This window comes from Myotis myotis, unplaced genomic scaffold (assembly GCF_014108235.1).
Source record: "Myotis myotis isolate mMyoMyo1 unplaced genomic scaffold, mMyoMyo1.p scaffold_m19_p_2, whole genome shotgun sequence".
Lineage (NCBI taxonomy): Eukaryota > Metazoa > Chordata > Mammalia > Chiroptera > Vespertilionidae > Myotis > Myotis myotis.
Window position 1 is genome coordinate 88,951,406 of NW_023416324.1, and position 14,020 is coordinate 88,965,425.

The window sequence follows — 14,020 nt, forward strand, 5'->3', positions numbered from 1 at the left end:
CTTGGTTGCGGGCACATCCCCACTGGGGAGCGTGCAGGAGGCAACTGATCAATCTCTCTCATCGATGTTTCTAACTCTATATCCCTCTCCCTTCTTCTCTGTAAAAAATCAATAAAATATATTAAAAACAGGCAATATTTATTTAAAAAAAAAAAGAAAGGTAGAACTTTACAAACTGTTAAAACTGATCCTTTCTAGTTTCTTCATGAAGTCCCATGAGTATACCAGAAGACATAGCCACAACAACTCAGTAAGAATCAGAACAAGAACACAAGGAGCCTGACATCTGGTCTATTTTCATTTTGGAAAAAATTTGGTCATAGTATTATGGTGTTAATTTGGAATAAGTTGCTGTGCAGTGAATTGTAAAGAATGAATGTTTTAAATTAATTATATAAGGAAGTCCTCCCTCTTGTTTTTTATAGAAAATTTTTAGACCAAAGGCTTAGTTTAGCTAAAAACAGTAATATTGTGTAAGACAAGAGTTAGAGCCCTAACCGGTTGGCTCAGTGGATAGAGCACATCCCCAGTAGGGAGTGTGCAGGAGGCAACGGATCGATGTTTCTCTCTCATTGATGTTTCTAACTCTCTATCCCTCTCCCTTCCTCTCTGTAAAAAATCAATAAAATATATTTTATAAAAAAGAATTAGAAGTGATCTTTGAAATTCAATGAGTAATGGAGTACCAAGAAGTTTGTATGACTATAACATCAATACGTGTGAATATTGCTATTTTATTTTTCAAGTATATTATTCCTGATACTTTAAAAGTCTAATTAGAAGGAATGATCTGAATTAGCAACAAGTAAAAAAAAAAAAACAGATAGTTACATAATTCAGTTTTTATTGTACTTCAGGTACATTCAATAAGTGGAACGATGCTATAAAAAGCATATTGAATAGAGATTTGTAACCAGCTAACTTTATAAGAGAGAAGAACTTTTTTAGAACATCATTTAGATCCACATACTTGATATACTAACAAAAATTACATAGCAATGTACATATACCTTTAGGAGAGGCCAATGGTATTTGAAGTATTCATAATGCCTTTTTATTATTAATACAGAATGAAATAAAGAATGTAAAAAAGGAAAATGAGTCTAAAATCACACTTTCTGAAGAAATTTATAGCACACTAGATGATGTGTTAGGTGGTGAGTATCTCTTTGTTGGCAATATACAAACAGAAACTAAGATTTTTTGTGTGTCCTGTGATGATGATGATAAGAGCTAAGTACTGTGCTAAGCATTTTATATACATTATCACATTTATAAACAATGGAATAGGACTTTTACTTCTTTGTAAATAAGGGCTGTTTTTATCTTCATTTTAAAGATGAGGCTCAGAGAGTAACACAAGAAATACAAACCATAATACATTTGACTATATTAAATTTTTTAAAATTTGTGTGTCTAAATTATAATCAACAAAGCAAAAAAGCAAGCCACAGACTAAGGTACCTGTGATGTATACAATTGACAGAGGATTAGTATTTACAATAAAGAACTCCAATAAGAAAAAGACACATATAACTCAATTTAAAAAACAATAACAAATAAAACAGGCAATGTATATGTAGAGCTGCCATAACGAAATACCACAGACTGGGTGGCTTCAGCAATTCAAATTTATATTCTTTTTTTTTTTTTTTTTTTTTTTTTTTTTTTATTTTTTTAATTAAATCTTTATTGTTCAGATTATTACATTTGTTCCTCTTTTTTTCCCCCCATAACTTCCCTCCTCCCAGTTCCCGCCCCACCCTCCGCCCTCACTCCCCACCCACTGTCCTCATCCATAGGTGCACGATTTTTGTCCAGTCTCTTCCCGAATCTCCCACACCCCTTTCCCCCCCAGGAATAGTCAGTCCATTCCCTTTCTATGTCCCTGATTCTATTATAATCAACAGTTCATTCTGTTCATCAGATTATTTATTCACTTGATTCTTAGATTCACTTGTTGATAGACGCATATTTGTTGTTCATAATTTGTATCTTTACCTTTTTCTTCCTCTTCCTCTTCTTAAAGGATACCTTTCAGCATTTCATATAATCCTGGTTTGGTGGTGGTGAACTCCTTTAGCTTTTCCTTATCTGTGAAGCTCTTTATCTGACCTTCAATTCTGAATGATAGCTTTGCTGGATAAAGTAATCTTGGTTGTAGGTTCTTGGTATTCATCACTTTGAATATTTCTTGCCACTCCCTTCTGGCCTGCAAAGTTTCTGTTGAGAAATCAGCTGACAGTCGTATGGGTATTCCCTTGTAGGTAACTGAGTTTCTTTCTCTTGCTGTTTTTAAGATTCTCTCTTTATCTTTTGCTCTTGGCATTTTAATTATGATGTGTCTTGGTGTGGTCCTCTTTGGATTCCTTTTGTTTGGGGTTCTCCACGCTTCTTGGACCTGTAAGTCCATTTCTTTCACCAGGTGGGGGAAGTTTTCTGTCATTATTTCTTCAAATAGGTTTTCAATATCTTGCTCTCTCTCATCTTCTGGCACCCCTATAATTCTGATGTTGGTACTCTTGAAGCTGTCCCAGAGGCTCCTTACACTATCCTCGCATTTTTGGATTCTTTTTTCATTTTGCTTTTCCGGTTGGGTGTTTTTTGCTTCCTCGCATTTCAAATCATTGACTTGATTCTTGCGCTCCTCTGGTCTGCTGTCGGGAGTCTGTATAATATTCGTTATTTCAGTCCGTGTATGCTTAATTTCTAGTTGGTTCCCCAATATAAGATCGAGGGTCTCATTAGTTTTCTTGTAGATCTCATTAAGTTTATCGGCGGCTTCTAAACAGTTCTTGAGAGACCTTAAAAGTGTGGTTCTGAACTCTATATCTTCCATTGACAATTTTGTCCTGTTTCTTTGTCTCCGCATTTTGTTATGCTTCCTTGGTGCACCCCCTAGTGGTCTTTGTTCGAAGTCTTATAGTTAAATCTTGATTGTTGTAGCTAATTCCAGGGAGGGTTTGACCTCCAGGCCAAGTGGCTATGAGAATCAGCTGTGTCAGCAGTGAGAGAACTTCTGTCCTCTAGGGAGGTGCTAATCTAGCCTTTGCCTGAGGCTATCTGGCAAATGCCTGTGTGCAGGGCTTGGGCGGGGCGGGTCGCACAGGATCAACAGGGTGGGCCGGAGAGAGCAGTTATGGCGGCTCTCAGTCCTGTTCCCAGAGGCTCTGCCTCTCTGAGTCCCAGCACCCGCTGCAAAGCTCAGAGAGAAAGCTGCACTCGCTCTGACCGAAGCCAGACAGTCCCGCTTCTCCCGTTTGAGTCTGGGTCCCTAAAGACTCGCCCGGATCTGGAGCTCAGAGTCTGCGACTCCCTCCCGATTGAAAACGCCAACCGCGCCCTCCGCCGCCAGCCCGCTCCGCGCACTCCGCACCTCAGAATTTGACTTCAGCACTGCGCCTCCTCTGAGTGTCCGTATGCGTTTCTCTTTCCTCCTAGTTGTAGGACTTCCACTCAGCCGGCGTTCCTGTGGTTCTGGGTGCTGTCCCTTCCGTTTTTTTGGTTTCACTTTTGAAGTAGTTGTTCAAAGCAGCAAACTCCGGCGTTAACCTATGCCGCCATCTTGGTTCCCAAATTTATATTCTCACAGTTCTAGAGCAGTGGTTCTCAACCTTCTGGCCCTTTAAATACAGTTCCTCATGTTGTGACCCAACCATAAAATCATTTTCGTTGCTACTTCATAACTAATGTTGCTACTGTTATGAATCATAATGTAAATATGTGATATGCAGGATGGTCTTAGGCAACCCCTGTGAAAGGGTTGTTCGACCGCCAAAGGGGTCGCGACCCACAGGTTGAGAACCGCTGTTCTAGAGGCTGGAAGTCCAAGATCAAGGTCCTGCAGAGTAGGTTTCTCCTGAGGCCTCTCAGTTGGCCATCTTCTTGTCCTCACATGGCCTTTACTTCTGTGCCTCCCTGGTATCTCCTCTTTTTATGAGGACACCAGTTATATTGTAGTAGAGCCCCACCCTTATGACCTATCATTAATTACCTCCTTAAAGGCCCTATCTCTAACTAATATGACATAAAGATACTGGGATTAAGCCTTCAACATGTGAATTTTGAAGAAACGATTTAGATCACAGAAAAAGAAACCTGCAAGACCTTTAATACCTAAAAATATGTGCATTAAAAAGCCCACAAAATGCCATTTCATATGTATCAGTATGACATGTTAGAGAGATATAGAGAAGGAATTTCTATGTTCTGGTAGACGTATAAGTAACATTTTAGAGAATAAATGCGCAATATCTAGTAAAGTTGAAGATATATTTTTTCTATAATATATTTCTTAAAAGACTTGAAAAGTTTATTTCATAAATGTTAATATAACTGTTAACACATAAATTTATGGTCAGCTAATTATTTTCTTTTACCTCTTTCTAATGAGATGTCAACAGTGGAAATTATTCACAGGATATGCTAACTCGGCCAATTGACACCAGCATTTCTTCCTTCAGACAATGTGAACCCATTTTCAAATATCATCAGACGAAAGCATTTAATGATAAAATGCTAACATTTCAAAATCTGATAGGCAACTTACCTTACACAGAGAAGCCAGAATTGCAAAGTCATGTATATAATTATGAAAAAGACAGCAATATTAAGGAGGATTCATTTAAAGAAGAAAATCCAGTGGAAACTAGTACTTCCACAAATGAAGACCAACTTTCTCATGAATGTGAGTGGCAACCTCCTAGAAGCCCATCTGAAATCCACTGCAGTAGAGAGACACTGAAATTCATGGAAATGCCACTAACTGAAAATACTGCCAAAGAATCTACCCTCAGCTCTGGGCAACCTGAAAACTTCTTGTGTAAGGAATATTTATACAACAGTGTTGAAAAACCATTTTATCAAGAGAATAGCTTTAACCTGTATGATCCGAGAGCTGATTATGAAACAAAGGAGGTAAGATTATTTTTCTCCTTCCTTCCTCTTTCTTATTTCCTTCCTTCCTTCACTTCTTCCTTCCTTCCTTCCTTTCTCCCTTCCTTCCTTCCTTCCTTCCTTTCTCTACACCCCAGTGACCAGACATTATATAACTTAATATATGATTATCCCAATTCATCCCACACCTATCCAGCACCACTCCTAGTTATTAGGATATTATTGACTATATTCCCTATGTTGTACTTTACACCCCCATGACTATTTTTTATTGCCATTTTATTGTTCATATTTTTTCTTCTTTTCTTCTTCTTCTTCTTTTTTTAATATATTTTATTGATTTTTCCACAGAGAGGAGGGGAGAGATATAGAGAGTTAGAAACATCGATGAGAGAGAAACATTGATCAGCAGCCTCCTGCATGCCCCCCACTGGAGATATGCCCGCAACCAAGGTACATGCCCTTGACTGGAATCGAACCTGGGACCCTTGAGTCTGCAGGCCGATGCTCTGTCCACTGAGCCAAACCAGTTAGGGCCTTTTCTTGTTCTTAAATAAGACTCTATTTCATATAATACTGGTTTGATGGTAATGAACTCCTTTAGCTTTTTCTTGTCTGTGAAACTCTTTATCTTCAATTATAAATTGCTAGAAGCCCAGTGCACGAAATTTTTGCACAGGTAGGGTCCTTAGCAGCAGCTAGCTGCTGGCTGGGGCCTTCCTTCGTTCCACACCACCCCCTGGTTCGATTCCCGGTCAGGGCACATGCCTGGGTTGCGGGCTCGATCCCCAGTGTGGGGCATGCAGGAGGCAGCCAATCAATGACTATCTCTCATCATTGATGTTTCTATCTCTCTCTCCATCTCCCTTCTTCTCTGAAATCAATTAAAAAAAAAAAAGGTATATTATCTGAGACTTTTCCAAGTGGTAATCAGCATAAAGGACATTACTTCTCTGGGGAAAATGCCTTCCTAGATCTTGAACAAGTCGAAGCAAATTTTTCTAATAAAATTAAGTCCTTACTTGGAACTTAGCTCTACCAAATGATAGTTTCTTTGAGGATCAAGGTTCTGTTCTACTTCTTTTATGCATCTTAGCATCTATATAGTGCCTTGACCATAATAAGCTTTCATATTTGGTGAATTAAATTAGCTACAACTTAGTTTAAGAAAAAAGTTGCAAAGAGCAAGAAATAAATTATTTGACAAGGAAAGCTTAAAATTTTTCTTTTTTTTCCTTCTTTTTTTTCTTTTCTTTAATTAAATCTTTATTGTTCAGATTATTACATTTGTTCCTCTTTTTTCCCCCCATAACTCCCCTCCTTCCAGTTCCCACCCCACCCTCCGCCCTCACTCCCCACCCACTGTCCTTATCCATAGGTGCACGATTTTTGTCCAGTCTCTTCCCGCATCCCCCTCACCCCTTCCCCCCCCCCCAAGAATAGTCAGTCCACTCCCTTTCTATGTCCCTGATTCTATTATAATCACCAGTTCATTCTGTTCATCAGATTATTTATTCACTTGATTTTTAGATTCACTGTTGATAGATGCGTATTTGTTGTTCATAATTCATATCTTTACCTTTTTCTTCTTCCTCTTCTTAAAGGATACCTTTCAGCATTTCATATAATACTGGTTTGGTGGTGATGAACTCCTTTAGCTTTTCCTTATCTGTGAAGCACTTTATCTGACCTTCAATTCTGAATGATAGCTTTGCTGGATAAAGTAATCTTGGTTGTAGGTTCTTGGTATTCATCACTTTGAATATTTCTTGCCACTCCCTTCTGGCTTGCAAAGTTTCTGTTGAGAAATCAGCTGACAGTCGTATGGGTATTCCCTTGTAGGTAACTGACTTTCTTTCTCTTGCTGCTTTTAAGATACTCTCTGATGTAGTGGGAATTGAGCTGAGCTCTGAAAGATGAGTAGGAATTAATTAGGTGATCAGGTGAGGGAGAGCATTTCATGCAGAATTAATGTGCAAAAAAACTGTGGCTACAGGGAGCATTGTTCCTGTTAGGTCCTGAAGGAAGCCCAGGATTGTTGGGTTGGAGGGAGTAAGAGGGATATAGTAGATGAGAATGGAGAGGTAGCATGGGTCAGATATCAAGATCAGATATTAGAACCTTGTAGACTTCATAAAGGATAGTTATCTTTATCCCAGAACAATGAAGAAATATTAAAGTACAGAGGTCCACCTGGCCAGTGTGGCTCAGTTGGTTGGGTGTCATCCCGTGCACCAAAATCTGCAGGCTTGATCCCTGGTAGGGGGCATTGCAGGAAGCAGTTGATCAATGTCTCACTCACATGGATGTCCCTCTCTCTCTCTCTCCCCCCTTCCTCTCTCCCTAAAAATAAAATAAAATAAAAATACAGAGGACCAAAATCTAAATTCTAGAAAGTTATACATCCCACTCCTGCAGATATCTTTTACTGGGTATTTATGTCATATTCATTTCAGTGTTATTTTACTACAACTTACTGTCCTTTTTTAACACCCCCCCCCCCCGACAAGGAAAACACCTGTATTGTGGGCAGAAATAAATCACAAGATGTTCACCTGGCATTCTCGTGTTCACAAGAGTTATATAGCACAATGAGGCAATGTTTAATGAGGAATTTTAAAAGTATTTAAAAGAGGCCTCACAAACTATAGGGTAATTGATAAATTTGTTTTAATTCATGTGAAGTCAAGGAAAGTATGTTATATGTGTCCAGAAAAGTTTGTATCAGAGAAAATGGTGAGAGTATCAAAGTTTAATTTTTCTTTTATAAAAGTAAATGTGATACATATTTTTATCATATACCTATTGTTTGTGCTCTGCTGTGCTGTTAGGTGCTATACATACACTTAACAATTAATACTTAAGTATTTTTGTTAAGTAGGTATTATTAGTGGACGTAGATATTGTAGTTGTTATTTTATAGCTGAGGAAACCAAACTAGGGATCTACAATTCAAGGTCAGCTCTGACTTCAAAGTTCAAGGTAATCCTAAGCTTTCACACTTATTTCCTATAATTTACAGGTTGCAGTTTCTTCAAAGGGGATACAGATTTCTGGGGACACTCCTGATATGTCAGTCAGTCACCAAAAGGAAGTCACAGTGGAGAACATGGAAAGTCCAGGGATTATGTCAACTCGTTCTCCTGCTGGCATTTCTTGGAGTTGTGGAGCATCTTGGGAGGACTGCAGAACACATGACACAGAGCAAGACTTGGAGTGCTTACAACCTCTGGAAGAGGATATGGCTTTAAATGAAGTTTTACAGAAATTAAAACATACTAACAAAAAGCAGCAAACTCTGATCCAAAATTTGCAGTGTACTAACATGTATTTAGAGAAGAAGGTTGAAGAACTGCAGGTGAAGACTAACAAGCAGCAAGTGTGCGTTGGCATCATAAATAAGCTAAAGGAGAATATCGAAGCATTAATTGAAGACAAATACAGAGTAATGCTAGAGAAGAATGAAACAGACAAGACTTTGCAGAATTTGCATGACATTTTAACTAACACCCAAAGACATCTTCAGGAATCTAGGAAAGAAAAGGAAACCTTACAAGTAGAGCTTAAGAGGACCAAGGAAAATTATGTTTGTCTAAAGGAAAAGTATATAACTGAAATGCAAGAAAAAAACAAAATTGTTAGTCGGTACACAGAGGTGAACAAAGCCTTAAGCAAGAAAGAAGAAGAGGTGGAGAGGCTGCAACAACTCAGAGGAGAGTTGGAAAATGCCACCACTTCTGCTTTGGACTTATTGAAAAGGGAAAAAGAGACCCAAGAACAAGAGTTCCTGTCTTTACAGGAAGAATTTCAGAAACGTGAAAAGGAAAACTTGGAAGAAAGACAGGAACTGAAATGTAGACTTGAGAAACTGGTAGCTCAACTTAAAAATGTGCAATTCATATCTGAAAGTGAAAGGGCTAAGAATACAAAACTTGAGCAGCAAATCAACGAAGTAAAAAATGAAAATGCAAAACTTCAGCAGCAGGTTGCCAGGAGTGAGGAGCAAAATTGTTTCCCTAAATTTGAGATAGCTCAGTTGAAGGAGCACTTGGAGGCAGTAATGAAGTCAGATATCACAAAGGTATTGTCACAAATTCAAAATATCTAAGGCAGAATTTCAGGAGTTTGTAATAGTCTGGTGATGTATATTAAGGCATGACACAAAAATTTTTTTGCAGAATTACCAAAAAAGAGAGAATGGAAAATGCACCAGATTTGGAAAAGTTTCTTTGGTTCTTGGGTACTTGCATTAAAGAGCAGCCATTTCTGGCCTCTTGTTATTATTTTGGTAAATATGAAAATGAATGTGGGAATTTTTGTGGCTACCTCTGACCAATCTTTTCATACCATGTCTGCCTATTCAACAATAAAAGTAAATAGTATAATTGCATATTTAGTTTACATGGTAAAACAAACCTATATTTTATCACATTAATTTTGTAGAATTACAAACATTTTAGTAGATATAATTGATACATAACATTAGTTCAGGTGTACAACATAATGATTCAATATTTGTATACATTGCAAAATGATCACCACAATAAGTTCAGTTAGCATCAGTTAAAAACAGCATAGGAGCCTCACATCAATATTTTTGGAGGGGCTGTAATTTGGTATTCTTTACTATTCAACTGGCTTTTTTGACAGTCAGGAACCTGGAAGCATGTCCTGGAAGTGATAATTTCATAAGACAGAGCAACTATTTCAGCTTTGTAGGGCTACCTTAAAATATTTATAATACAATCTTATTAACTCTGACTACTTGGAAAGAAGGCTAATCTGAACGAGAAAAATGTATATTTTTATTTTTGTTATAATAACTTAAACTGAGCTGATATGTTGCCTTGAAGATGTCCTGAGTGGACATTACATAGTGTTTGTAAGTAAATCTATATTTTAAATGATTCTTAGGAAGACATTTTCTCTGTTTAAAAAATTTTCTCTATGATCTTTTCTTCAGAAAGAAGTAAGAATCATCTAAGCCAGTGGTTCTTAAACTTTAGCATTCATCAACATCGGCTGTGAAAATGCAGATTGTTGGGGCCCACTCCAGAGTTTCTAATTCAGTGGGTGTGTGGTGGGGCCTGGGAGTGTGCATTTATAATGAGATCTTAGGTCTTACTGATGCTGCTGGTCCAGGGATCACACTTTGAGAACCACTAACCTAAGCAAAGATGACCTTAAGTTTAGCTGCTAATCAAATCATGACAAATTTTAAATTGGTAAACTCTGAATGAATTAGTGTAACTGTACAGAAGTGTATCACAGCATATTTTTTTCCCTTGAGCTTTCTTTTTAAAAACAGTAAACTTTTTTGTTTTATCTTGACTGATCAATTTCTTTAATATCCCCAGATCATTCTTACTCTCCTTTTAGTTTTGCTTTTTATTAACTCTATGTCCATTTTCTCAAAGTGTGGTCTGGGTGTATCTGTGAGGTCAAAAATATTTTCATAGTAATATATCAAAGATGTTATTGCCTTGTTCACTCTCATTCCTTCACAAGTATACCGTGGAGATTTCCAGAAACTAAATGACGTGTAATTGTTTCCATGGCTGACACAATGTGTGAAGCAAATATAAGAATTCAGCTGCCTTCTATTAAGCCAGCATTAAAAGTATTCAAAAAAAATGCAACAGACCCAATCGTTTTTTAAATATATTTTTATTGATTTTTTACAGAGAGGAAGGGAGAGAGATAGAGCGTTAGAAACATCGATGAGAGAGAACCATCAATCAGCTGCCTCCTGCACAACCCCTACTGGGGATATGCCTGCAACCAAGGTACATGCCTTTGACCTGAATCAAACCTAGGACCCTTCAGTCCACAGGCGGATGCTCTATCCACTGAGCCAAACCGGGTAGGGCCAGACCCAATCTTTTCACTAATTTTTGTTTTGGAAAATGTGGTAATTAAAAAAAATTGTTATTTATATTGATACAATAGATTTATTGTTATTTAAAAGAAATATTTTTAAATGTTCTCACCTTTAATTTCTAATATGATAAATATTGATAGATATAACCTACATAAACAAAATGTTTTTGAGATCCTTAATAATTTTTAAGACTATTTAAGGGGTCCTGAAAATAAAAAAGTTTGAGAACTACCATTCAGAGGTTTTAGGAGTGGTGTTTTATTCAGCATTTTACTTTTAAAGTAATCCAGGTTCTTTGTCTTTATTGTGACAAATCTGAATTGTGCACACATAGGATGCGAAGATAATGCAGTCTAATTGCTCACCTTGTAAAGAAGAGAGCCCAAATCCCCCAGATGTGAAAACAACTTCTCAGCCGCCTTTCAAAATTCACTATCTTCTGGCTCTGATGGCAAGCCTTCTCACAAACCAGGTAATTTTTTTTTATGCATACTTTTTAATCGGTGGGGAGGAAAATACCGAGGTTAGAAAAAAGAGGCAATATGAAGTGACAGAATTAAGTTATGAAAGAAAATAATGACAACAGAATAGAGACCCTTAACCAACCAATCAGCCTTTCCTTCCTCCTACTGCTTCTTTCTGTTATCTTTTGTCAACATCTACTTTCCACAAGCCTATAGTATAGTAACATTAGAACTTCTCATGTTTCAGGAAAGCTCTTTCAGAACAGTAGTCTTATACTCTGGGTCAGCCTGCTCCTAGGGATTAGTGATTGTTCACATTTATAAGCTATTTACCCCATCTAAAAATATAGCTTTGGGGCAGGGGGAGGGCAGTGTGGAACTGTGTCCATTAGTAGATTGAAAAATGAAATTAATGTAAGGTGAGTTCAAATTCTGGCTTCACCACTTGCTGGCTGTGTGACTTGACCAAGTAACTTTACCTTTCTCAGCCTTAGTTTCCTCGTGGTAAACAGGGGAAATGATACTTGCTGCTGCCCTGGGAGCTTACAAGCACTACATTTAATGAGAGAACATATTAAAGGACATGACACTTATGACACTTGATAGTTTCTCAAATTAGCTAGCTCTCTTTCTTCCACTTACCTTCTATTATTGTATAATAGAGGCCCAGTGCACGAAATTCGTGCACAGGGCTGGAGGGGGCTGTCCCTCAGCCCGGCCTGCACCCTTGCAATCTGGGACCCTCTCGGACATCCCTCTCACAATCTGGGACCACTGGCTTCTAACCGCTCACTTGCCTGCATGATCACCCCTAACCACTCTGCCTGCCTGCCTCATCACCCACAACCACTCACCTGCCTGCCTGATCGCCCCTAACTGCTCGCCTGCCTGCCTCATCACCTCTAACCGCTTACCTGCCTGCCTGAACACCCCTAACTACTCTGCCTGCCTGCCTCATCACCCATAACCACTCACCTGCCTGCCTGATCACCCCTAACCACTCGCCTGCCTGCCTGACCGCCCCTGCCCACCTCTGCCTCGGCCCCCACCGCCGCGACTTTGTCCAGAAGGATGTCTGGAATGACGTCTGGAAGGTCGGTTGGCTGTCTGGTCTAATTAGCATATTATGCTTTTATTATTATAGATTTCTTTGATCTTAAGTGCATTCATCTGAGCCAAAGTTTGGTGACATAGGTTTGTGATGCTCCTGATCCAACACAAGCTTTATTTCTATTTTGTTTCAGCTAAATTGTTAAACACTAGCATTTATTTAATGCTAGATACTAGCTAAGCATTTCCTCTAGAGATCACAAAGTGGTGGCCCACAAACCACCAGTATATCTACCTAAAGTTTTCTTTTTAAATATTGGAATTTGATTCTGGCATAGACTCTCCTTGGCTGTAAACCTTTTCTCCCCACCTTGCCCTTCAAACATTTGCTTACTCACTGTATTTGCTTAGTTTTCTCCCATCTCGCTGGTGGCTGCTGTTCTTTCTCAGTCTTAATTTGCTAGCTGCTTCTTCTCTACCAGACCTCTCAATAATGAAGTATAGATCTTTTTAGTAGATTCATTCCATGCTATACAAATACTATTTGCTTATTCAGTATCTCCCACCCCATTAGGACATACGACTTCAAGATTAGAGACTTGGTATGCTGTATGTCCTGTACCTAATACAGGTTAAGCTCCTAATACACTCAACAAATATTTGCAGACTTCCCAACCTGTCCTTGTACTGTTCCTGCTTTTCATGGCTTATCTCTTACACCATTCTTTGTATTATCAGGCTTTTTTTAAAACATGAAAAACAAACAAAGGTTTAGAATAGTTGAGTTTCTTGTCTAAAGTCTCACATGTGATAAAGTGACAGAACTCAGGCAGAACACAGGCATGCACTTGTGACCCTTAGGTTATTTTGGTACAAGTGCCTTCATTCTGGGTACTGTGGAAATATGGAGAGGTTCAGTATTGTTGAGGATATCTGATTATTTTGGTTTTAGTTACAAAAATTTGTCTAAAATTTGGGTTTGTTATTATAAATGAGTATTAATATCCCAATGATATATAAATCTGTCCCAATAGCAATCTATATGAGTGTAAATCTATATGAACTCTTTCTACACTAACTCTTTATTGAATGAATATCTTATTATGAGTAATTAAAGAATTGAGTTAAAAAAATCAAGTTCAGTCCTGACTGGTTTGGCTCAATGGATAGAGCATCAGCCTGCGGACTGAAGGGTCCCAGGTTCGATTCCGGTCAAGGGCATGTACCTTAGTTGCAGGCACATCCCCAGTAGGGGGTGTGCAGGAGGCAGCTGATCAATGTTTCTCTCTCATCCAATGCTTCTAACTCTCTATTCCTCTATCTTCCTCTCTGTAAAAGATCAATAAAATATATTTTTTAAAAAATCAAGTTCAATATTATTTTACCTCCTTTGGTTTGGTCACTTATTTGGGGAGGGAGATTTGTTTCATTGTGTTTTTTCCTTCTTTTAGTTTTAGTGAAAAAAATATTAATCTAGCTTCTCAAACTGTTGTCTTTAGGATATCAGCAATCCTGATGCTGAACATTTCAAAGAGAGTGAGAAAGTTAGTGATACAATGCTGCAAAAATTGAAGAACTTTCATCTTAAAAAGAAAAATTTAGATGAAGAGGTACTGTATGTATTCTTTATTCTAAAAATTATATCACCCTGGCTAGGTAGCTCAATTGGTTAGAGTGTTGTCCCAATACACCAAGGTTGCAGGTTTGACACCCAGTAAGGACACATTCA

General features: G+C 38.1%; 1 protein-coding gene across 2 annotated transcripts in view; it reads left to right on the top strand.

Moving 5' to 3' along the window:
- The window catches only part of CAGE1 (cancer antigen 1), an 84,700-nt gene that overhangs the window by 2,610 nt on the left and 68,070 nt on the right, over positions 1-14,020 (top strand). For both annotated transcript variants that reach the window (XR_004974053.1, XM_036349659.1), the window contains exons 3-7: positions 1,070-1,157; positions 4,394-4,917; positions 7,919-8,977; positions 11,112-11,249; positions 13,791-13,901. Coding sequence is in view for 1 of the 2 variants with exons in the window: in XM_036349659.1 (XP_036205552.1) it covers positions 1,070-1,157; positions 4,394-4,917; positions 7,919-8,977; positions 11,112-11,249; positions 13,791-13,901 (1,920 nt within the window). In the remaining variant the exon portion in view is untranslated. The remainder of the gene's footprint in view (positions 1-1,069; positions 1,158-4,393; positions 4,918-7,918; positions 8,978-11,111; positions 11,250-13,790; positions 13,902-14,020) is intronic.